This window comes from Trematomus bernacchii, unplaced genomic scaffold (genome assembly GCF_902827165.1).
Source record: "Trematomus bernacchii unplaced genomic scaffold, fTreBer1.1, whole genome shotgun sequence".
NCBI lineage: Eukaryota > Metazoa > Chordata > Actinopteri > Perciformes > Nototheniidae > Trematomus > Trematomus bernacchii.
The window spans coordinates 17,558,718-17,585,750 of NW_022987689.1; the positions used below are offsets into that span (position 1 = coordinate 17,558,718).

The 27,033-nt window shown below is 40.5% G+C and overlaps 1 protein-coding gene across 1 annotated transcript in view; it reads right to left on the minus strand.

Moving 5' to 3' along the window:
• The window catches only part of LOC117488635 (cadherin-18-like), a 119,891-nt gene extending 93,218 nt beyond the window's left edge, over positions 1–26,673 (minus strand). The window contains exon 1 of the mRNA XM_034137645.1: positions 25,759–26,673. Coding sequence (XP_033993536.1) covers positions 25,759–26,673 — 915 coding nt within the window. The remainder of the gene's footprint in view (positions 1–25,758) is intronic.
• Between the last annotated feature and the right edge of the window lie 360 nt (positions 26,674–27,033).

Here is a 27,033-nt window from a genome sequence, read left to right on the forward strand (position 1 = left end):
AAAGGAGAAAGCTGGGGAGAGGGGCGCGGTGTGGAGCCTGGGTTAGCTTCTCTCGAGCGCCTCCTCTACAGCCTCACTTTTGCCTGCGATCTCTTCGTCGTCTACGGAGCCTCCTTGTCCGGGGAGGCAATGTAAACAAACCCAGTGAACCCGTTGCCAGCCTGACGATGTCGTCGCGAGCGTTGATAGGGATATCCAGTGATCCGACATGTAATTCAATGTCCAGAATGTCTTGTCTGCTGTACAGTGGGTTAGTACAGCTGTTCTGGATGAACAGACTAAAGATAAGTGTGCAAATAATAACTAATTTGCCGAAACTGGCGAGTCCAAAAGCTGCAGCATATACATGCGCCGCCATTTTGCCATCCATTAACTGGTAAATATACGTAAATATAAGATTTAACCAGGATAAGTCTCATTCAAGAGATTCCTGGTCAATATAGGCAGCAGCAGTTACCCACAACAAATTGAAATTTAAGGAGAGAACTTATCATAGTCACAATCAGAAATGTTATCATCCAAAGCATCTACAGAGTCGATTGCTTGTCCATCATTTAGAAATACTTGAATCTGTTAAGAGATCAGAGTTTCAGATCATAACCCAGCTGATTCCAAGCAAATGGAGCAGCAGAACTTAAAGCCCTTTTCCCGAGCTCAGTGTGGACTTTTGGGACATTTAGGAAAAACAAGTAATTGGAGCCGTACTGTTCTAAATACGCTTAAAGACATTGTTGCCAGCCTACCGTTCTGTGAAGTGATCATCCCTTCCAAATGTATGTAGCACTTAACAAATGTTGCTAATTGAAAGCTAATGTACTTGCAGTATACTACTGTAGTTGTTCTGAGGTTAAAAGCATCAGCTAAATGAAATGTAATGTAATAAATGTAATTGTGTTTTCCCTTAATGGAGAACTCCTCACCATTCCCTTGTTTGAGAGTCCTGGTCTCTAAAAATGTCTTCCCTACCCAAATATTACTTTATTTATGATGGCCCTGGTATTCACATTCATTGCTACAGTGGCAAATCAAACCTGAACAAATAAGGCTCTACAGTCTTGGTGTGTAATGACCCTGCAAATCCATGGTTCAGTCCATATGTGCAGCTTCAACAATGATTGGTTGTCTGATTGCTGAACATTGTCTAAGCCATGGGGAACATGGTGAATTTGCCATCAATCGACATTACTCCTCACACACTGCTTTCCAAAACATGGTTGGAGAGGAGAAATAGTCAAGGGAGGCAAATCTTGACACGGTCGGAAAATGGAACAGAAACAGACAACACAATGAGCCGAAGAGGAAGACAGAACAGAAATACACGCCGCAGTGTAAAGACAAAGAGAACCAGTCTCCCTGGCACAGAATAAAACATTTAAAAGAAAAAGAGGAGACAGGAGAAGACAATAGGGGAGGAGGATAAAAATACAGATGCATGGTTGTGTGTTACTAAGCAGCAGCTGGTGAAGAAGGAGCGGCAACTGACATTTTGAGGCTGAAGCATTTCCCCATGTGCACGTCCCTCCAGCTAGACGAACAAAGGCATGTGAGGGTGTGAAATATTCATCAAGAAGCACGAGGGCGGGCAGGAAGCAACGGTTATTCATGTAAACAGGTTAATTCCCTTCCGCTGGGATTTAAAGGACATGTGGGAGCAGAGACACAATGAGGGGGGTTCACTCTGATATCATTTATCCAGTTTATATTACACCAGTGCATCATTTTGTCAACTAAATTGAGCAAGTATGAGGAGGTGTTCAAGTGTGGAGTTCCAGGTTGTGTGGCCCTGAGAACAGGACTGCTCTTTGGGCTGCACTCTGATCTGAGGAGTTATGGGGTGGGTCTAATGTGAGGGACTGTGGGAAAGATAACATGAAACGGGTCATACATTTTTCTGTGAAAAACGAGCAAGAATTGTTTTAATTACAGTTAATAGTTCCCGTGTGATGTATCCTCATAACTTTGTATTACCCAGGGCTCAACAGCCTTTACTCTAAAAAAAGCCAATAAATCCACAAAACATATTCGATAACAGTGTATAAAGGTTATATATAGCTATACATACAAAACTATGGCTGGTTTAAGAAATATTAGAACAACAATAAAGAAAACTGTTGACATTTTATTGCTTTTGTATATTGTTATGACAAAGGAAAACGTCAAACTCTTATGAAGAGGAGAAATAAATACACTGGCATGTGTAGGCATACTTCGAAAGGAATAATAATAGTCCAGTTTGAATTGATTTGTGGCTTGTATCTGTTTCAGTGGGTCCTCTTCCCCTCTGTTTTGTTCCTCAGCTACGTACAGCAATCATCTGAATAACAGCGCTGTCTGGTCAATATTGTCTATTACTGGTGACTGAGTATGCATGAGCTGAATGAATGTCCTCCATGAGTTTCCATTTGAATGATGCTGTCCTTTACGGTCTTCGCCGAAAGAGACATATCTCTAATTTCTGAACAATTTCACGTTTGTTTGTGAGGTCCAAAAAAAGATGCTCTGATTGAATGATTCATTTGTGTATTCTCTGACAGTAAATGGCTGTCAATGCTATCTGAAATAGCAGCAGTGGTGGAGTTGATTAACTTCTTGAAGACATATTTGCTATGCTCAGCTTTCCTGACAGCTTTTGAAATCACTCTTTATTGATGCATGATGAGTTTACAGAGGGCGGGGGCTGGATACTCAGGACTAGCTCCCTGCAGGAAGATGCTCCGAGGCATAGCAGTCTCAGCATGTGATGCATTTCAGTTGACGAAACATTAAACTTTTCACAATGTAACCTCAAACTACATTAGCCATGTTCCCTCCCAAAATGTAAAGCGTCTTTGGGTTCAAGAAAAGCGCTATAGAAATATAATTTATTATTATTATTATTAAAGATTGCATGTTAACAAGCTAAACGGTGACCATGGTTACCATGATAACTGCTAAACATCAGAATGTTCGCACTGTGCTTTCTGCACATGTTATTATGGTGAGCATATAACTCAAAGCATTGCATGACTGGAGACACCACAACCCCCCCTCATGTACTGATGCACTTGGAACAGTGTTTTTACACCCGGAAGTCTGTTGATGGTTTGTGTATTTGTCACATGGTAATTATTTGTTATAACACATAATTTTCACATAACAATTATGCTGTAACAGGGGTCAGACACTCAGGACCCAAATGCAGTAGAAAAAAGGAGAGGCAGGTATAAAGAACCAAAACAAGCTTTATTAATAATAAATAATAATAATAAACTTTATTTATATAGCACCTTTCATGCTTGACGCAGCCCAAAGTGCTTTACAAAGTATGACAGAAAATGACAATAACAAATGAGGAACATCATTAAAATATGTAAAAACAATAAAACATGAACAGTGATACTACTACAAATTATAAGCCAAATAAATCTTTAAAAAGATAGGTCTTTAATTTACTTTAAAAAAGTCCAATTGAGGTTGCCGTTCTATTAATTTAAAGCTGCTAATTTAAAGCTAGCACAAAACTAATAAATCAGGCATGGTTTAACAAAATAAAAGTAACAAAACAAAACGAGGGAAAAACCAGGATGACACCAGGAATCTTCCAGATACAAGAAACATGGGAAGCTGTACCAAACCGGGGAAGACAATGAATGACACACAGGAGGAAAGAATTAGGGTAGGGCAGACAACTACAAAGGTGGAAAAGTAAAAGAAGACAAGAAAAAAATCATGCTTTCACACTAGAACCTAGAAACCTCTGCTCTGTACAGAACTCAGCCAGCACAGTGCAGGTTGTGTCTTCTGGGTGTAGATGTTGTATACACAGACTGTCCATTCAAGTCAAGTTGATAAAATACCACCAGCATAGTGAACGCTACCAGCTAGTGAAATACATTTTTCATTTTGCCTCTGAGTCATACTGTACGGTCTCTGCCAACGTTTACAGGCTGTGAAAATATTGGATTTATTTTATCACAGCATCTCACAGTAAAGAAACTCCCAGACCTTCACAGCATACCTCTTTCACTGCTTTATGTTGCTAAAAGTTGTTGAAAAAGACTGTATTAAACGGTAATATATTCAAGCTTTTCATGTTATTATTAAGTGTTTATTTATAGGCAAGAATCTAACAAAAATGTGTCCTTTTTTTTGGTTTAGTGTGGGATAGAAAACTCCCACTGGAGGGAACACAGGGATTTGAGCCATTCCAGACCATTTACATTCAAAAGAAGAAGAGAAGCTAGAAAATGCATAATAGGGCCTCTTAATATACAATTAGAAACAGAAGCTTTATAAAAACAACTAAACAGGATTTTTTTCTTTTAAATGTCAAATTGTTTCTTGGTTGGGCTACAATAGGGCTATTGATATTGATATTCTTGGTGGAGCTAAAGCTGATGCTCACACAGAATATGAATGCAATATTCCAGAAATTCTTCCTTTTCTGCCCAAGCTGATACAAGTCGATCATGCCTACAATGCTGAGATACAACAAAAGCTCACTGACGGGGACATTTGGAAGGTCTTATTATAGACATGTCTGTCCATCGTAAATTCAATCCAAATACTATCAACACATTTCTGAGAAAGTGCAAGAGACAGAAAAAAGAGAGAAAGTAGGTCCCAGATGTGAATATGTATTTTTGTCAATATGAAATGCTAAACGAATGAATATATTAAATATATATCAGCCTACAGCAGCCTGTCAGACTCAGAATGTTTGAATGATGGTGCCACGCTTTTAGAGGAACCTTAACATAAACAGGATGAAGAACACACACACACACACACACACACACACACACACACACACACACACACACACACACACACACACACACACACACACACACACACACACACACACACACACACACACACACACACACACACACACACACACACACACACACACACACACACACACACACACACACACACACACACACACACACACACACACACACACACACACACACACACACACACACACACACACACACACACAGAGAGACAGGCACACAGACAGGCACAAACACACACTTACTCCAGCTCTCTTTCATTCTTGGCAGCACATGTTTTCCACAACATGAGAGTGATTAGTTAAAGGGCCCATGTCATGGGGAGGCAGTTCCAGCAGAGGGCCCAAAACGTCCCTTTCCCTGGCCACATCAACCAGCTCTGACTGGGGGATTCCAAGCTGGTCCCAGGTCAGCGTAGAGGTACAATCCCTCAACCTGGTCCTAGGACTGCCCCTCGGCCTCCTCCCAGCTGGACGTGCCTGGAACACCGACCTCTTACTAGGTGCTGGAAACACCTGAACTGGTTCCTTTCAGTGGCTTTATTTCGGGTCCCTCCCTGATGACTGAACTTTGTACCACAATCTCGTTCTGTCCGTCATGACCCATCCGTCATGACCGCAGGTGAGAGTGGAAACGAAGATGGTACCCTGGTATTTTTTAGTCCCACCTCACCACCTGTGTAAAACAAGCTGAGCTTATATTGAAAGGTGGAGTTAAAAAACTGCAGACCCCTGGTTTGTCGGAGAGAATTATCAGTAGCACGACATGGGACATCCGGCAATACAAAATCATTTTTTTGCAAAATACAAAAAATATTTGGATGGACTAAATTGTTTGTTGCACTTATCTCATTGTTTTATCAGAAAATAGGAGAATATAAAGGAGAACAATGTAGCATGAGGCCAAATGTCTAAATGCTGTTAATGACCATAACACCCTGATAGACCTAACCCACGTTGAAAAAGTCTGGACCTTACCAACTCTACCACTTACTGATGCCTTTTAGATCTCCTCTCTTCTGTATAGTGAAATAGCAGATAAAGATAAGGTAATGTTCAGTGAGTGTACAGATCGGTTACAGTTAAACGGTTTTATGATTGCTTCAGACCAACGCTATTATAGCAATAGTTCTAATGTATCTCACCTCAGTCTCAGTCTCTGAGCAGGCTTTCCTACACGATCTGGCGGAGGTTAAATGGCACTTCACAGCGTTAATTCCATCTGTTGATGTTGCCGTCCAATTTTTTTATTGATCACTTTTTATCGATTATTAATAGACATGCCCCCCTTAGAAAATTCAGAGTTAAGAATAGGAACACTCCATGGTTTACTAGAGAACTATCTGATCTCATTCATGATCGAAATAAGCAATGGTCCTTAGCTAGAAAGTCTAACACTAGTGATGACTGGCTTCTTTTTCGTGTCCTCAGAAATAAATGTTCTGCCCTTATTAAAAAAGCTAAAGCTGATTACTATCTGAGCTTAACCACTGATTGTTTTAATGACCATTCCAAATTCTGGAAAACAATTAAATCACTTCAGAACAAGAAGGTTTCTAGTTTCCCACAAAAACTGAAGGTCAATGATTATTTTATTTCAGATTCAGATGGTATGTCTAATGCCTTTAATGCTCACTTCAAAAAGGCTGGTCACATTTTTGATGAGCAAAGTCATGACTCTCTAAATGGTCGTACTCACAGCCATAGTCAAGAGTTGAACTCCCCTGTTTTTGATTTAGCTTATTTCTCGGTCTCTGAAGTCTTACAGGGTTTGCACTCGATTGATCCTAAAAAGTCTGCCGGGCCTGACGGCCTTGACCCGTTCTTTTTAAAAATTGCAGCTCAGATGATAGCACAACCAGTAACTGATATTTTTAATCTCTCCCTGTCCACTCACACACTGCCAGCTGTGTGGAAGCAAGCTCTGGTATCGCCCCTCTTGAAAGCTGGTGATCCCACGGAGTTGAATAACTATCGTCCTATCTCAAATCTTTCTGTGTTATCAAAGATTCTTGAGTCCCTTGTTTCTACTCAGCTAAAACTTTTTTTAAATTCACACAACATCCTTAACCCTATGCAATCTGGATTCAGATCAAAGCACAGTACTGTGACTGCCAGTCTGAAAGTTTTAGACGATATTAAGGCTGCTTTGGATAAGAAATCAGTTTGTGTTGCATTGTTTATTGACCTAGCCAAAGCATTTGACACTGTAGATCACCACATTATGTCTAATGTTATGTTGGTGTCTCGTTTCGGTCACAATGCCATTTGCTGGTTTCAGAGTTATCTAACCGACCGCACTCAATGCGTCAGGTTGGGTAGTACTGTCTCTGACCCTGTCACCTTGGAGAAGGGAGTTCCACAGGGCTCTATCTTGGGGCCCTTGCTCTTTTCATTATATGTAAACACTATTTGTAATCAGATGCAATTTTCTACCTATCATATGTATGCTGATGACACTATTGTATACTCGTGTGCTCCTTCTCTGGATATGGCCGTTTCCAATTTAAAATCAGATTTTATCACGCTGCAGCATGCGCTTCTTGATTCTAAACTGCTATTGAACAGTAAGAAAACCAAAGCAATGCTTTTTGCTCCCAAGTCAGCGTCCTCCTCTTGCCTCTCCATTGACACCCTTGATGGCGTTTCTGTTGAATTTGTTGATACCTACAAATATCTGGGCTTTTGGTTGGACAGTAATCTGAACTTTAAACACCATATTGAAGTTTTAACAAAGAAATTGAAATTCACTCTTGGCTTCCTTTTCAGATTTAAATGTTGTTTTTCAATTTCATCCCGTAAAAGGTTGGTCTCTGGCTTATTCCTGTCCCAGCTGGACTACGGTGATACCATTTATAGATTTGCCTGTCCCACTGTTTTGGCCAAACTTGACCCACTTTACCATGCTGCACTGCGTTATATATCAAATGCACCCTATAGGACTCATCATTGCACATTGTATAGCCTAACTGGATGGTCCTCACTTACTATGCGTAGGATGCAGCACTGGTTTTTATTAATGTATAAAGCCATTTTAGGTAAGCTTCCACTCTACATATGTGTCAGATTTGCTCCAGTTTGTGACTCTTACAACCTCAGATCCAGTGCCTGGATACGGTTCCAGGTTCCTACTGTACGGACTGAGGCTGGAAAAAGGAGTCTTTCTTATTATGGTCCTTGGTCTTGGAATGACCTTCAATCACGCCTTAAACTGAGGGCACTTGTCTCTATTTCATGTTTTAAATTGAAGTTGTCTGAAGTCCTCACCACCAGCTGCTCTTGCAGTAACAAGTAGTGTACTTTTTTTATTGTCCTAATGTGCACAATGTAGTGACTGCTTTTTCGTCTTTTGTTTTCTTTATGTTCTCTGTATTTTATATGTTTGTGTTATGTGTTATGTGTAACGTTGCTGCCTTCTTGGCCAGGTCAGCATTGAAAATGAGATTTTATCTCAATGTTTTTTATCTGGTTAAATAAAGGTTAAATAAAAAAATAAATAAAAGTCATGGTGACATAGTTCAGAACATTGAGACAATAAGAACATTGGGAAAGAGGCTATGATAGAAACCTTCAAATACAACATAAATAAGCAGAACATCAAGTTTTAACTGACCAGTGTGTTTGTGTTGGAGAGGTTTAATTAATAGTGGTTACATATCTTTCAATCACACTTCATTTGGTCACCAGTCCAAAATACTCCGTATCTGTCTATCATTTGGGTGTGACAATATAACCTCTCTAACTCGTAAAGCTGTCCTGACAGAGAGAAGCCCAGGCCTACTAATTCAAACATTATATCCAGTCCTGATGAAATTCCACTTCCAGCAAGGTGGCTCATGGGAAATCCCATCTCACTGTGAGGTGATAAATCAAAGTATTTTACACAGCAGGCAAGTCAAGAGACAAGAGGAACACTTACAGTTTACTGATGAGTTTAAAGAAATACTACAGCCAACACCACCGACTGCACTCTATGAGAACTGTCTGCTAAACTCCTGAAGTTTGCAGGATGGATTCTGAATACCAACAGGATGTTGAACAGCCTGGTGCCCTCAGAACAACCTGGAGCTCTTACAATTGTGGAGATGCCACCAGGAAGTGCCCTTCAATAGTGGCCCACTTCAGAGTTCAGAAGATCACTGTGTGCTGAGCAGACTGTCAGGTGTCTGGAATCCACCATCTACCAGGAGCTAGTCGACTTTAGACATAGACGCCTTTTACTCGAACATTACAAAATATCAAATATTCAATAAAAACCCATTTGTTATTACACCTTCCCTTATTGCAGTAATTATTTACACAAAATAAAATAATTGTGTATCTTATATTCCCAACATTTCCCAAACAAAAGTTATACATTGCCTCACATTACAAATATCTCAAGTGACTGTTATACATCTTTCTTTTGCATTTGTTCTAATCGTTTTTTTAGTACATTTGCAAGTACCTCTTGAACGTCTATAATTATTTTTCAGGCATGACCATTACCTTTTTTTTATAGTGAGCACTTCTTTGTAGTATTTTTCTTTTTTACTATATTAATAATGTGTCTCTATGTTTTTGTAGACCATACGCCTGCCTTATCATGACTCTGAACATAGACGCCATCAGAAGACGTCCCAGCAGAAGATGATTGTCCTCTGGAAGTTCAACCTGCATCAGGAGCTTTGACCTACCCAATAATCCAATCTGTCTCTAAACAGGACAGGGACAGACTATAACAGAAGTTTAGCACTTCAGAAAAACATTGGTGTCAACTAGTGTTAATTTCGTCAGCTATTTTTTTATTTAGTTTTAGTCTTAGTCCTGTGTTAAATTTCTTTTTTCGTTTTAGTCATATTTATGGCGCGTTTCCACTACACGGCCTCGCTCGGCCTTGCTCGGTATGGCTAGGCCTCGTTAGGACTGGCTCACTTTATGGCGCATTTCCATTACAGTTTAGGAACTGGGGTAGTATCTATAGCAGGGGTCGGCAACCTTTTTGATATGAAGTGCCATTCTAAAAAAAAATTGTTATCAGCGTGCCGACGATCGTGAATTATCAACGGGGGGGGGGGGGGGGGGGGGGGGGGGGGTTGAAGAGCTCGGCGAAAACACTCGTGAAAAGTGATGTTTAAAACTCAGTTAATGGGGCTCATTCACTGGCAGTAGCGTGGCGTGGGGAAAAATGTAGGGGAAGCCCATTTTTTTGGGTTGGTTGGGGGGGGGGTGGTCAATAACGTAACCAGATGAGTGATTACAGCGCCCGGTATCATTTTACACACATTTGTATCACACAGATGCAGGACTTGCACACGCCTGTTATCTAACCGACAGGTCCGCACGCACTCTCCAGACGAAACTCTCGTTTTATTAATTTAAGCATTTTCTTATTAATTTATGCAGACACACCCCCCCCCCAAATGCAATACCAGCCGCTCAATGCGCAGTGCATTCATTCACAAAGTAAATCACATCACACACATCAAAGTATCAGTAGGCGTGTATGAAACACATTAATTCAAAAACAATTATGTACAGAAACATTTGCATGCGATAGTCCACCTTCTCTTCCCTTCCCCTTCTAACACACGGCAAGTGCAGCAACAGTCCTCGTCTCTGTAATTAGCTCAGTCCGTAGTCCAAAAGTAACTAAAAAATATAAACAATCTCATCTATTCAGGTGAAATCGCCAGCCGCCTCTGAAGGGAATCCAGAGAAAGCTGGCTTCCCTTGGCATGGCCCTGACCAATCACAGGTTGGCAGGGGCATCACGTGGGCCTCATCTGATTGGTCAATCCCTCAATTCTTTTCACCAAGGGAAACCCAAACTGACTGGCCTCCTCTCGCAACAGTGAATGCAATCTACTGTTTCACCATAACATCTAGAGGGGCGCTGATTGTTTCACTCTTTGTAAAATACTCAATGAGAGTGGGGGAGAGACGGGCCGGCAGCAACACACAGCAAAGGAGAATTATCGAAACAAAACAAAGTGTTTTTATTTATTTATTTAAATTATAACTACAATCCGAAAAAACAGGGGAAGCCTGGCTTCCCTTGGCCTCCGGGAGAAAACGCCACTGTTCACTGGCGCTTCCACAAACAACCAACATAATTGTTACATTCAAATGAAGTACATTATTCAAGTTTACATTAACTTTGGATAATAACACGGGAGAAATGAGCGGAAGCGCTCTCTTTTCCTCTCTCCCCCTCTCTCTCTCTCCTGACAGCCTGTCAGAGATCTCATGCAGCTCACTGATCCAGTAATGAGTGACAGAGAAGAATAAATATATTTATAAGTTCCAAAGGTAGATAAAATAGCTAAGTGTGTTAGGTCTAACTTGTGTGTTTTGCTCCGCTCACCGGTCCGTCACAGCGGGTGGAGCTGCAGGATTTCTGCTTCACACACACGTTGCACCGCTATTTTATTGTCATTTTCGGACACCTTAAAATACTGCCAGACTGGTGAAGCGATTTTGGCGAGCTTGTTTTGCAGCACACAGAGAAAAGTGTCATGTATGTTACGTCTCGCGATTGGCCTTTTTAGAGAGCACCTCAGATCGGCAGAGAGTGAGTATCGGCCGATATTGATCGCCACGCAAAAACTGCGGCATTTTTACAGCTCCTTATGGGTACTGCAATTTGTGAAGTGCTTTCCTCTGTGGTGAAACTATCAGCACTGCATTACGGAGGAAAGCGGCAGAAAGTCGCCTGGAGTTAAAGAGAGTGGGGCTGCGTTGCGTGCATGGCTTCCTTCTGCAGGTAACGGGGAGACGCGCTCTGGCGGCGGTCTCGTTCAGGATCCAAAAATAAAATAAATATTTTGTACACTTATTCCTAGTGTGCCACTGGTTACGGTGCCGCATGCCATTGGTGGCACGCGTGCCAGGGGTTGCCGACCCCTGATCTATAGTAACGCAGTGTAGGCGGAGCCGTGACGTCATCTTCAATGAGAACCCCAGAAAAACAACACAGCCGTTAGCTGTTAGCACTCAGAGCTCACAGCTCCTCATATCTGTTCAGAAACTAGACAAAAGTTAAACAAGTACAAACCACAGACTGTCTGTGTCATGGCGAATACAGTCACTGCTTTATTTATGTCTGTATAGGCCGTTGTTGTGAGTGTGGACGGTCGGAGCATATACTGCGTTAGCTTAGCCACTCTCCATTTAGAAAACACGCATTTTAAAAGGTTTTTCGCCTGCCGTCTGTCTGCAGACTTGACAAAGCATTAATTCATGGTTTTTACTAACCGGTATCAGTATGTTGTTACTTCGGCATCATTTTGAAACGTGTATTACAATTAAATCACGGTCAAATATGTCCATCTTGTTGTAGTTGTAGCCCCCTTGCCAGCGATGCTCTCTCTAGTTTAGCATACTCAGCCCGACTCAGCCTGGTTGTCTCTGGCCCTAGACCCGCGATTTTATGAGGCCAGAAAAACTGTGAATTAGGACCCGCTAGCCGGTACTAGGCCAAGTGGAAACGCAACCAAAGACGGGCGTCAAAGACGTCACAGCTCTCTTAAACCGTGCTCCGCGCTGTAGTGGAAACGCGCCATTAGTCACCTTCATCCTGTTTTTATTTAGTCAAGTTTTAGTCGACTAAAAGTCTGAGCATTTTAGTCTTATTTTAGTCGAAGAAAACTAATTAAAAAAACTAATTATTTATTTATCTACTTTTTGTCAATGAAAACTGTTGAGTCTTTTTTAGTCATCAGATTATATTGAACATTTCAGTCAAACTAGTCTAGCCAAAACCAATAATTTGTCATTTTAGTCAAACTTATTTCACAATAAGATTATATCTTGTCCTTATTTGATGAAAAACACAGGTTGAATGATTAAGAATGCAGCTTTGCAGAGAGTATCTGGTCAGGTTTGTGTTGTTTTTACCAGCTGTGTTATGGCCACATTGCTTCCCTTCTGATAAAACAATGCATTCGCTTTTTTTCTCAGCCTCATTGTAGCGAAAATGGGCCCAAATATCACATCGTTTCTTTCTCCCAAGCAGTGGTGGCTTTATACTTTTTCGTTGTCAGTAATTTTGACAGACAAGATCGTAACATTTCCGTCATAATCCATTATTACCCGTCGAGTGCACAATGTATCACTCACTCGCGCTGACGGGGGGGTATTCGGTTAACGCGAGTGCGACCACTGCTCCCAATCCCTGTTGTTGCCATTTTATTTTCTGTTAAATAAGGTTAGTTAGACCATGAGTTAGACCCGAGTCTTCCTGACAGTTCACAGTGTGCCGCTGTCCGGTGTATTTCAAATGTACCGCCGCGTGCGGCACAGACACACAGTTGCTGCACCCAGCCGCAGCACCGGAAATTGAACTGCTGGGAGAAAAACTGACTATCAGAGATGTAACGTTATCTTTGATAATATTTCGTCTCCTCATTTTTCGTCAACGAAAGTAAAGAGAGATTTTGGCATAGTTTTTATTTAGTAAACTACATTTTCGTCTCGTCACTTTTCGTCAACGATATTGCATGATGATTTCGTTACAGTTATTGTTTACTGCCGTCTCGTCATCGTCTCGTTTTCGTCATGGAAAAAAAGGTCGTTGACGAACATATTTCGTCATAGTTTTAGTCAACGAAATTAACACTAGTGTCAACCCCCCCTTCATCCAGGATGCATGCATCAGTCAGGAAACGTCACCACACTACTCTGAACAAAACCTGTTCTCTCCCCTCTGATAATCAATACAGAGCGCCCGTACACTCAATATAACACCAACATATACACTGCTATCAGTAGACCATATGTTTACAGTGCAACAAAGCAAAACATGTACATATCATCATTCACTGTCACTGTCTATGGCATTCCTTCATACTGTATACTTTATATAGACATGTTTAAGCACATACAGTACATAAGCATCCACATCCCGTAAAGTATATCCTTTCAGTATTCTTTTCTTTGCACTTAATATAGAAATGTAATTTTTGTTGTCAGTCATTCGTGCATTTTTTTAAATATGTAAATACAACTTAGATATTTACATCTATTTTCAGGCTACTTGTGTATATAAAAGTATTGTGTATTATTTACCTTTATTTGCAATGTGTACATTGAGTACATTGAAAAGACAAATGCAAATGTTTTGTATGTGTTCACAAACTTGGCCTGATTCTGATCATTTCAGTTCCTGTTTGCACTGTACAGTATGTATTGCTTCCCTGACAACCATATCCCTTAATGCTGTTAAAGCAATATATTACTTATGCTAAGGAGTGAATATCTTAGGTTATAATAATTTGATTTGTACAAAGTCCTGCTAATTCCTGAAATATGTTAAATTCCTATTGTGTACAGTGGCCAATACAATGTATATATGGCCACTGTTCGGAGTATTATATCCAGTTCCATATATAATTGTATGAGTTTTTCATTTAAATGATGGAGATTGACAGTCAATGAGTGCATTTCATTTACGAGTTATGCTCTTATTTCCTATCGGATCACAACAGCAGTGACAGTGGGATGAGAAACACAGGTACATAATTAGTTGCCGAAATATAACTTTACCTAGCCATAGTTATTTGCCTGGATCACCAACCTTTCGTAACCTTAACCCTTCCATAGATGCAATGCATAGATATTTCAAAATGCTGCCACAGATCTCAGAAACGTCCAATACTAGCCTTATTTTCTAGTGATAGGGTTGCATTTAGAGGCAACACTACAACATTGATAATGCAATTTAAACTGAGCTCTCTAAAATGCAGCAAGCTGACTTTTCCTCCCCCTCCTCCAAAACCAGCTTCTGCAAACACGTGACACTGTGACACTGTGACTGCAGATCCTGATGAGAAGAAACCGTCTGCTGCACTAACCCCAAATTACAGCGCAGTGCATGATGGAAAGGTCCATTTTACAGCAGTGCTGCAGCCATCTGACACCTTCACTCCCAGGGGGTGGGTGGGTGTGTGTGTGTGTGTGTGTGTGTGTGTGTGTGTGTGTGTGTGTGTGTGTGTGTGTGTGTGTGTGTGTGTGTGTGTGTGTGTGTGTGTGTGTGTCTCACACTCAGTGTTTAAGAACACCGCTGTTGGTGAGGATGTTCTGACATTTACCATCAAAGCAAGACTGCAGGTATTACCTACTAAGTACAATCTGTCCACCTGGTACCCTCACATTCACACTTTATTCTGTTTAAACCATCAGGATTCACAACAACACCTAGAATCCATTGCACACATAACAAATGGATGTAATGCATACAAACGCCTGTACATAGCCCGTCATGACCGTGTTGTGGACATTGTGTCTGATGCAGTACAAAACATCTTACCATCTAGTGCAGCAATGTACAAGCACACTAGAGTGCTACCAGAATGGTTTGGTTTTACCAATGATGTATTTGCTAATACCCTAAATACATCTGATGTTGTTTTTGTTGACACCAACCACAAGGAGGTGCTAATATTAGAAGTAGGCTGTGCCTTTGACCTGTACATGGACCAGGCTTTCCAGGACAAGTATATCAAATACCAACCACTGCTCAATGTGATAACCAGCTTTGGGTGCAAGTGTAGATATAGCATACTCATATTCGGAAGTATTGGCCATGTATATAAATGCACCATGATTGGTCTGAGATTTGCTGGAATGTCAAAGAGAAAAGCCAAACAAATTGCCAAATATTGCTCTGTTTCAGCTATTATTGGCTGCTCAGACATCTGGAGAAGGAGATGCTATGTGTTCCCCTAAGTGTTCTGTGCTGCTTAGCCCCGATATATTTGATTCCCTGTCTTATATAATATAATTTGTGGAACCAAATAAAGCATTCAAGTGTGTGTGTGTGTGTGTGTGTGTGTGTGTGTGTGTGTGTGTGTGTGTGTGTGTGTGTGTGTGTGTGTGTGTGTGTGTGTGTGTGTGTGTGTGTGTGTGTGTGTGTGTGTGTGTGTGTGTGTGAGTGTGAGACACAGTAAAGCAGTGTGGGGGTAATAGCTAGTAGTTAATGTAGTAAGGATGATTGCATCAGTGGTTGTGTTTCCTTATATGGAGTAACCCTGTTGTACATCATTTCTCATGTTAATGGATTAACATGAACCTGCAACATATAATACATCTCCCTGTTATCACTAATAAACCAGGTAACAGAACAATATTGCCTCTTTATAGACCAATAGAGTGGTGCAGTGAGGATGTATTTTTGTTAGCACTAGTAGCAGTTGAAGTGTTAAGAAGAGGATTAGGACCTAATGAAAGAAATGATTTGGGGATGTGAAAAAAGTCAGAATTCTGAGATTAAAGTCAGAATTCTGACTTTTTTCTACAAAAAAATATTGTTTTTGTTAGTTCTGAGAAAAAAGTCAGAATTCTGAGATTAAAGTCAGAATTCTGCCATTTTCATGACACATAGAAGCTTCGGACAACAAAACGTGAAAATGTCTTCAGCTTGTGTACACCACAGATTTATATACACGCTTCTTAACCAAAGAAACGTTAAAAAAACATTTACTATAGAGAAGGGAACCAAAAGTGGTAAAAGGCTAAATAATTTTCCGTGTTTTAGGACTCATTCCTGCACCACTCTTTTACAGCTAGCTATAAAAAAACGGGAAATAAATTATGATCCACGTTGCCACAGTCTTTAAAGTTTGACAAGACAGTGCTACTCCAAGTGAAGCAGGAGGATATTTCCATGCCAAAGTAACATATTTATATATATGGGAGTGAGCCTGAAATCTTAACCAGGATTCTCATTAAATGTGAATGAGCTTACACAAGTTTTTCTTATTCATTTATGATGTAAACATGTCAACCCCAAACCAGATTACGGAGGAGTGATGTTAGGGGTGTCCTGCGGGGTTGACTGGGGGTTCTCATGACTAATGAAGGCCTGCCAGTGTGAGGACAGAACCAAGAGAGCAATTCATTCACAATGAATGCTCTTTAACTATAATGGATGACACAGGATGCAGTTTGAGGTGGAATGATACCCTGAGGTGAAGTAGAAGTCATACACTGCAATACAAAATGAAAAAAAAGAAAACACTATCACATTGTTTTGGTGTCCAGCTGAATGACTTGTATACTTAATGTGTTCTGACTCTGCAAAAATAATAAGGGGTCATGCCATTTTTTATTGGAAACACAGTAGCTTAGGGGAGAACCAGAATCAGCCAAGCTTAGATCAGTGCGCAACCTTTACTTTTTTAATAACAATATATGTTTTACAGATATAACTGCGCTCTAATTGTAAGGGACAGTGTTATGTTTAAAAGGCTCCAAAGAGCCCCAGAGGGATTATTCTCCATTGGTCTGTAACTAGAAATAAACCCTTTCACATAGTATTCAGTCATTTGATTAACTATTAACTTATAACACTGATGAAAGCACATACACACCAATGGTGTTAATACGGTTGGTAATGTCCCTTAAAAGTAACCAGTAATCGGGATACAAAAAAAAGTGTCTGTAAAGCGTAATACGATTACTGCAACAGTTCTAAAAAATGGGGATTAATTGCCGGATTACAAGGTTAAAATATATTTTAAAATACAGATCTGTATATAGGTAGACGTACTGCATGAATTTTCTTTATGGTATTCATTTAAGCTGCTTTCATTCTTCTTATTTTAAATGGAGTAGGTGGACAACTGATTTATTAAACCAAAATACTGTGTTTGCCGTAGGCCTAGCCAAAAAAAAAAGACAATTTTTTTATCCTAAATATCTTGGTTTCTGCTTTTCTATGGTTACATGTTTCTGTACCCTTACATAAAACACTTAAAGGACACCTATCATGCTATATTTGAATAATATATTGTAGGGCCATACCTATATAAGGTATATTTATACGTTTTCTTTTTCAAAATACCAAACAGATCATGCATTTTAGCCATGCCTCATTTCGCTCTATATTGCTTTCCTCCACCCTGTCTTTGCATGCGCTGCAGCTGACCACGCCCCCCTGCAAAGGAGGGGGCCGAGTTACGAGCGTCGTGTTACCATGCTGTTACCATGCCACGGCAACCTCTCATTCCCCTGATAGGTCAGCTCCTCCGTCCTGACGTCAGAGGAGTGTTCAAATCTGGATCAGTTTTTATCAGATCCGTTGCAGCCCCGTTTTTAGAGATTTGGGTATGGAGGAAAAGAGAGATGGTTGTGTTTTCTGACACTTGGTGAGTTCCCTGGAACACCGGGGACACATATTCATGTATAAAAGACGTACAAAAGTGCATTTTGCATGATAGGTCCCCTTTAAAGTAAAAACAATCTTTGAAAATACCTATTTATATTTATTCTCTCTTGTATTTATTTGCATTGCATTTGATATTCACGTTCTCCTAAAGTAACACAGTAATCAGGTTACTTTTATATTGTTAAGGTTACTTATTACTGAATTGATTTAATACATTATTGAAGTAACCCTCTAAACCCTGGACAAAGGTTCATTCAATACCCCACAGTGTTTGATGTTAATACGCTTTGATAGCTATTGTTTTATTACTTATATACCGACAAACACTTACAGTTATGAAATGTTTTATTTGCAGCGTTTTTCTTTATTAAGCGCTTTACTCTTTGAGTAACAATGTGCATGTTTTGTCAAGTTGGTGAATATCTTTCTTCATTTGCATGTGTTTGGCACATATGAAACAAAACAAAAAATGCAATGCTATATTGTGCGTTTCTCCTAATGGGAATGTATTGGGCCGTTAAATCGGCCACTGTGGGTCAGTATTCCTACCCATGGATCCATAATACTGACCAGCCCTACTGCATGGGAACCATTTTTTACCTAAAGCAACACTCTATAACATTGCATATATGTTATTCTTTTACTGTAACAAAGAGCTATTTTTAAGTGTAGGAGCTCTAAAAAAGAGAAGGCAAAGGAAAGAGAGGTGATAAATTATGAAGGGAGTAGACGTGGAGACAAGGAGAGGAAAGGGAGTGTTGGGCAGATGATGAGAAGGTGAGAGAGCAGAATGAAAGAGAAGCTGGGAAGATGAAAGGCAAAGGAGGAGAGTGAAGGTGAAGTGAGAGGAGAGGGGAGAAGGGATGATGAAAGGAGAGGAGATGGAGTAAGGCGAGAGCAGGGCAGGAAGGTAGAGAATTAAAAAAAGATTTGCAGGAGTTAGTAATTGTGACAGTTTTCTTCTGAGGTTGGACACTGTGCTGAAGTACACCGTCATCACTCACTCTACTGGTACTCTCTATTTCATCATTCTATCCCTCTTACTCCAGGGCCAGCATATCAGCCAAGTGAAGAAGCGAAACATGACAATGTGCAGCGAGGCTGTCATTACAAATGTTAAAATGTAATTTAAAAATGATCTTATTGCTTCCACTAAGAGAAAAAGATGCCGTTCCACTGTGTACCAACAGCTGGAACTGCAGCGACAGCATTGTAACTTAAAATGACGGCAGCACTGATCAAGGTTTTCTGTAACTTTCCAAGTCTGTTCACATTTTATTTTCCATTAACCAGTCTTTAAACACTGCAGAGCCCATTCTGTGTTCCTGTTAGTGTTTACTTCCTGTCTGTCTTCTTCTCCTGTTCCGTTTAGTATTGACTTCCTGTCTGTCTTCTTCTGCTGTTCCGTTTAGTATTGACTTCCTGTCTTTTTCTGCTGTTCCCTTCAGTGTTTACATCATGCCTGTCTTCCTCTGCTGTGTCTTTTAACCTATTTCCTTCTCTTGTTCTCTTTTTCTTTCCTTTACTGGGGACAGTTTAGCCATCAAAATCCAAAGTTCTGTACTCTCCAGAAATTTAAAAATGTATATTCAAAAAGTATTCCATGGTGTTTTCTGCTTGAGAAAACTAATGTTTGTTGTTCATAGCTGAAGTTAAATTGACCGGACTTCTTTCTGTGGATCCGAACGACTTCACGTCCAACACTCTGTTGTCTTTTAACCTCTTTCCTCCTCTCCCTTGATCTTCTTTAGCAAAGATCATTATTTCGCTTAGCAGCGGTAACCTGTGAAGCTCGACAGACTCAAGTATTCATCTAAGCCGTGTAATAAATGAAGATAAATTATCCAGGTAGACCATCCCATTTAGTTATTTCCTTTATAACCTTCCATGTTCTGTCTATCGAGGTCTTCCACGCACATTATAGAGCCTGGTACCCCCCTGGATTTCTTCTGTTACCAGTTAGCCCCTATAATAAATAAGAGCACCTTAAAATATTCCTCTTTTTTCACCCAAGTCCTTGATTTCATTATTGCTTCCGAGGGCCTAAGGTAAGGCCGACCTGTTTTTGAGTCTTTGATGGGCGATAAGAAGCAGAGGCTTCAGTTTCTGTGTGGTTGTCTAACTGAATCCTCCCACAGACACCCAGAGGCAGGCAGGCCACAGCAGTATATTTTAACAGGCTGATAAATGCTAACCTTCAGTGGTGTTTTTATATGTACAAAAGTGGTGGGGCATGAACAACTTAGATGTGTATATATAAGCTTCTGGTGCTTTTTTAAACACGTAAACAAATAGCTGTAGGCTATCCATGGTCCCGATAGAGAGGGGGGGGGGGGGGGGGGGCAGAGCAATAGCCTATAGGCAAAACACAGTAGATCAACAAAAGATATGACATAAAATGAACCTACCAAAGCTGCAGTAGATGGTCAACTTCATTCATTTTCTTTCCGTTTTACTGATTTGAATCGCTATACGCTGCTCTCTCTCGTCTCCTCTAAACTACTAAAACTACTACTTTTCGCGGCACACATACTTATAGCCAATCAGCTCTCTGAATTATGAGATGACGTTTGGTAGGTATGTCAGCACAGTGCCCCTATGGTGATTTTTTTTTGCCGCACACATTGAATAGAAAAAATACTCTGAGCATGCGCGGTGTAGTTTTTACAGCAACCATTCACTTTGACAGTGAGAGACAGGGGCTAGATCGGGGCTTGACCCACGTCGCTCAAAACGGCTCAATAGGCACACTGTGGACACTAATTAGAAGAACACAGACTAAAACAGCAATGTACAGACGAGTCAGATGATTAAACATGATCTTAACATATATTTTAAGATGTCTTTTCTTTGCATTTCTTTGCATTTTTTGGAATTATTATTTGAATTACATTCTGCTGACACTAGGTTGGGCTGTGCCCCACCTGCCCCTAATGACCAGTCGCAACTGCTAACCGTTACACTCAAAGACCCCAGGATGTAATTTGTATTCATACATTTTAATTCTCTCATTTAGCTCTAAAGAGGAAAACTTAGAGTCACTGTGGTACCTGTAAGGGTAGGGAGGGTTAACAGTAGAACAGTACAGCTTACAGAGAAGAGAACACATCTGATCCTTTTACAACAAACACTACATGCTCTTTTTGTTTTTTACTAACATTGTAATCCTGTTTGTAATCCCCAATTTCAGAATTGTAAAAGCTGTCTAATTACGTCTAATTTAATGTAACTGTAAGAGAATACAGTTTACATGACATTTTTTGTATCCAGATTTTTTAAACAATCCCACTTGTGAAGAATTAAATAAAGCTGTGAAATGACTCTTAATATAGCGTTCATAAAATAAAATGTAGGTGCTAAATTACATTTAGCTGCTGCCCCCGTCACCAGCACTTGATATGCTGATGATCCATAATCCTGTCTGTATCTCCAAACTGAGGGGGGGGGGGGGGCTTCCATCATACTATACTGTAATACTCTGAATATTGATAACCTTATGAAAACCTCATAACACTTTTACAGATACTGCTGGCAGTTTAAACACAGTTTAGCTTAGTCTGTAGAGGTTGCCGGTTGAAGTCCCTATCAGACCAAAAATACGAAGTGTGGCCTGGTAGATGCAGAGGTTCTAGTTCACCTCCTGGGGACTGAACAAGGTGTCCTTGAACAAGGCACCGAACCCCAAGGGACTGGAACACTGGCAGCCTCTTCACTCCGACGCCACTCCGTAAGTGCATTTCTATAGGTCCTGTAAGTGCATTGGTATGTGTGTCGGGCCTATTTGTGTAATTGTAAAATAACACCAGAGTGATGAACTGAATTTCCCCTTGAGGATAAATAAAGGTGATTTTAATCTTTTATCTTGTTTTTTATTCATCCTCTGCCCAGAAATCGAGGAGAGTATGATAGTTTGACTGTCGGTTGTTGTACATTTCTATTTTTACATCATTCTTCAGTGAATGAGAAATTGCTTCACCATTCTCCCTGCCTTAAACCAGTTTAGCACGGATTAAGACCTTTGACTCCGCCTCAAGCCACCTCTAGCCTTTTACTTTGCCCATGGGCAATCGGTTGGCCATTAGCACCTGGAAAGTGGCCCAGGGACAGCCCCACTGAGGTGTGATATATAACCCCATGCAACAATTTGAAAAGTCACTGGGCTTGGCACGCACTAGCTCACCCACTTTTTATCAATAGGAAGTGGCTATTGAGTTTGCCTCAAAAGTCATTGTCGTTGTCAGGTGGGGCAAGAATTTGGAAGTGAAGGGATTTGTTTTGTGCACTGAAAAAACTGAAACATTGCATTTAATTAATTGTACTCTGTCAACAAATTACACATAATTGTATTAGTTAACTTAATATGTTTGCTTTGAGCTAACCTCCAGTTATGTGTGATTTTTTGACATAATACATGTCAACGTTTACATTGTTTCAGAGTAGTCATCATTTTCTTAGAAGGTTTATGTGTCATTAGATGCAATCTGTTGTTCTAATTTGATGCCATAGTTATAGATATTTAGCTGGCTTATTGTTAGGGTTATGGTAAGGGCTTGGGTTCAAATACTTTCCTTCATCTTGCTCCCCTTTTCTCCCAAATTTGCTTCAAATGTTATCTCTAAGTCCTATTTTTACATTGGCATTTCTTTATTACCTCACCTGTGCTTTTCTACCGCCGAGCAGAACAGGTCTCTCCCTCCGTCAGCGCCGATGCACAGTATATGAGTTTCTGTGTGCGTGTGCATCTGTTCTCAGAGTGTGCACTCCCACCTCCCTGTTGTTCTGCTCAGAGCGATCAATAGAAAGCGAGGCTTCATCACAGAGAGAAAAAGCTGGGCTGTCACAGGACCCTGCAGAGACTCAGTGCCCCCCCCCCCGGGGAGCTCCGAGTGTGTGTGCTCACCAGCGCTGTCTCCATGTGTGCTTTTTTGCACCTTAAGCACATCAGTGAGCCAGCCACATAACATAACCCTCACACACTAACACACACATACTCCCTAAAAGCCCCCAGGGTCAAGTCCTTACCTTCATGCAGAGTGCTGTGTCAATGTCACAAAAAGTGTCTGTCAGAGCACATTACATCAGCCTCATCGCACTCATGCATCCCCACTGGACACTGGACTGGTCGACCACTTTAGGCCCCGCACTGTTAAGACACACACAGAGGTGAGGCCGTTCTGTGATAGTAGCATGATGATAATTCTCCTGCACCTGATCTTCTCCATGTAAGTGAACTATCTTCTTCTGCCCGCACAACCTTGGGCTCTAGCTTCTTATACAGCAACTTAAAACCTAATTCAAACCTCACGTTAGGATCCTGCTCACCCTGTTGGATTTCCAGCTTAAAACAGCTACATACTAAATAAGAAGTGCTGCAGCACAGGCAGTATTGTGTAATGTTTGTTCAGCCACAGCTGACGTTAAATTGTTTTTATGTTTATAAGGGTTGAGGATAAACCACATTATTTTTATATTCATACATTTCCAACTGAAATCCCAAACTCCAGATGTAGAATGTGTACTTCTGTATTATTTATGCTTTCACTTTTCAAGGAAAACTCAATAGTTGCTTGGCAGGCTGCCAACTCCCTTACATCTATTCCAAACAGGAAGTGCATTATTAAACAGCAGCTAGTGGACAGGCAGCAGGTAGAAAGGAGGGAATCCTCACTGACAGAGCACTCACATGCACTTAGTTAAAGTCCACAGAGAATCGTGTTCATCATGAATACATGCAGCCGACCTCCTTTAGGAAGCTTCTTCATGCTACACAGACATACAGGCACACATCTGTACATTTAAACTGACCTCTTCAGACCTCTAAAGGCTACAATGTGTTAGTTAAAGTCGATTAAATATTTCAAAAAGAGGAGGGGACTGCTCTGTGTAATAACCTCTCTTTCTTTCCGTCTGCTCCGCTGTTACTTCCCCTGTCTACACACAGAAGATTTATTTTTAAATGTTGAAGTTAAAACCATCAATCTGGTGCACTTTGAGAGCAAAATGAAGAGATCTACTGTATGGATACATCTCTCAACATCCATATGAAACAGAACTGCAAGCAGATTTCTTTTTCTTTATGGATATTTTAAAAATCACTCCCCTTTTAAACTGTATTCTTGTTCATTAACCTGTTAAGCCCTGAGCCTGTTTTTCAGGTCTCAGGCTCGAAAATGACATTCCCAGAACAAATGACCATATCTTCCCTTCTAAAAGGGGTAAATTAATAATCTTTTTTCTCAAAGTAATGATAAACCTGTGAGTTGGATGTAGAAAAGTCAGAATCAATATAGATTTTTTTTATTTTAAAGTAAATTCAGATTGAACATAGTAAAAAAATGTAAATGATAGTGTCCGTCCAAAAATAAAACATTACTTATAGTGAAAACCACCCTTGAATGATGGGATAGTAGACTAAAAGCTTTATGAATCCAAACTATAACATATAATAAGTACCCTGTATCAAGATTGATGCAAACAAGGGACATTTGACCTTTCTAGAGAGGTTTACCAAAAAAAAAACACCTCTGGGGTCATTTGGGTGGAAATGGGTGTATTTGCCTTTTCTCTGGAACCCATTGGCCGATTTTGATGATTGACATCTCTTTTGAACCGTTAGAGCAGGGGTGGGGAACCTTTTTCCTCTCAAGGGCCATTTCAATTTTTACAACATCCTCCGAGGGCCGTACAAATGATTGAACTCAACCTCTGCTTAAAAATACTAAAATCACAGCCCATTCATTTTGCCTTTCTTTCATGCTGTGCAAAGAAAAAGTAACCTCTTAATCCAGATATTTTACCATGACTCGTGCATGCATGCACGTGCACGGTTGTGGCATCACCACCAAAACAGAAATATATGGACACAAGATGTGTGCAAATGTATTTAGTGTCCTATCCATGTGAACATGATTTAAGCAGGGGGTGGACCTAACCTCCTCTAGGGGGTCCGGGGGCATGCTCCCCCGGGAAGATTTTTGTTTAAATGTTGAAGTTAAAAGCATCAATCTGGTGCACTTTGAGAGCAACATGAAGAGATCTATGGATACATCTCTCAACACCCATTTGAAACTGAACTGTAAACAGATTTCTTTTTCTTTATGGATATTTTACAAATCACTCCCCTTTTAAACTGTATTCTTGTTTATTAATAAGTGTTCAAGGACTCTGACCTTGGCCAGGAAAAACCGGCACTCGCTTGTTTAATTATTTTGCGGTCTAGATTTCTTTCATTTTTTTTGTTTGCGTGTGTTTATAAATTACCTCGAGGGCCGTATCAAATGGTCTCGCGGGCCATATACGGCCCGGGGGCCGGAGGTTCCCCACCCCTGATCTAACATCACAAAACAGAAAACTTCTAGCATTTCTGGAAATCTCTAGAAATGCTGTTTATAATTCTGAGAAACAAGAGAGAACAGTGTTAGGTTGCAAATTAATGTCCGGTTGCTTGGCTGTGAGGATTTGAAATGTCTGTGTTTGGGGACTCCACCCGAAAAGCACAGTGAGAGAAATAAAAATAAAAAAGCGCATTTAAACAAATGTCCTTTCAACAACTGCATTTTGAATGCTGCAAAAAGCTCATTGCAGGGTCACAGAAAAGCTAGGGCTTAACACGATTGTAAATGCACACACAGACAGAAGAGTTTGCATTTTGTTCCCAGGTTATTAATTATTTCAAGACATGAAAAAGCAAGTTCAGGTCATCGATCAAGTAGTTACTCCATCAAAAAATACATTAAACAAGGACCAACTTTAGGGAAGAGGTTTGGGAACACAAAGTGGATTTTGTGGATATTTTAACTGAATTGGAAGAACAACTTTAAAGACTTCTTACCTTTCCAACGTACTGAGGTTCAGGTCCGATGTGTTCTTCCAGAACAAAAAACTGGTTCCAGATCCAGCTTTTCTTCGGCCGATGTTTGGAATCCTTGTCGTTCTCCAACACCTTGGTCTCGTTCTTCTTTACTCTGATTGATCCTCTTGAGTTTGTGAATGAGACCTTGGGGTCGGATTTGGCATTTGTATATACTTGTGAACGTCGAAATTCCGATTTAGGATTGGACAATGAAGCTGTACTGGCATTGTAGTAGGTTCTCGGGTTCATTGTACCAGACAAGTCAGACTTTTGATTAAGACTAGACAATAAAGTAGTGTTGAGAAATGACTGAGAATTCTTAGTTACTACCTTAAAGTTGGAGAATGCTTTTGGCGTTGACTGCGACAGTAATCCAAGCCTTCGTTTTGTATTGGTTTTAGGAATGAATTTTGAAGATTTCTTGGGAACGTTTAAATAATTTCTTTCCAATTGATTAGAATTTGAATTGTCTACCAACCCCTGCCTCGAATTAGAACTCTGTTCTCTGGATGCATCCTGTAGCGTGGGTCTACTGTTTGACGTTGATGTGTCCGGGGAGATTGCAAGTGGAACGTTTGTGTTGGCCCTATGGTTGTCACCGAGAAAGGACATGGTGTCAAGCCTTGGCTTTACCTGTGACTTGCTCTGGAGATCTTTGAGTGAGCTCAAGAGCGGACGGGGATTCAGTGGAGAAATGCTTTTTTCAGAACTGGAGCTAGGCAAAAGGGTTGGTTCAGGTGTTGACTTTAGCCGTGGATAAGGGAACAGGCTTGGGTTGGGGTTAGTGTTAGGGCTCAAATCAACACGGGTCCCATAAGAACTCTGTGCGACAACACAGAGGAAGACCAGAGGACAAAGACAGGAAATTGCAGACCAACCGACTGGAACTCTCATTGTAAAGAAAGAACGATCAGGAAAATTGTCCCCTCTCACTTTCAATGCGTCAAACCACTGTGCACTGTGGGCGCAAAAAAAGCACACCCACAATACACTCAAATGCACAGGTGTACAGTCCGTTTGAAAGTGTGGAGTAGCCTGGAGTGTCCATGTGGTCCGCTCAAAAGATTCATTTTGTACAGTTCCCTCCAAAAAAATAAATCCATAACCTTGATCTTGATGTTTAACTTTGTAAGGAAAAGAGATGTTTCTTAAGATGTTGTATTTTTCTTCCCTCCACCATTGATCCAACAGGTGAGAACCAATGTTTAAAGGGTTAGGGTTAGTAGATACACCCAGTCCATATACTTGTAGTAA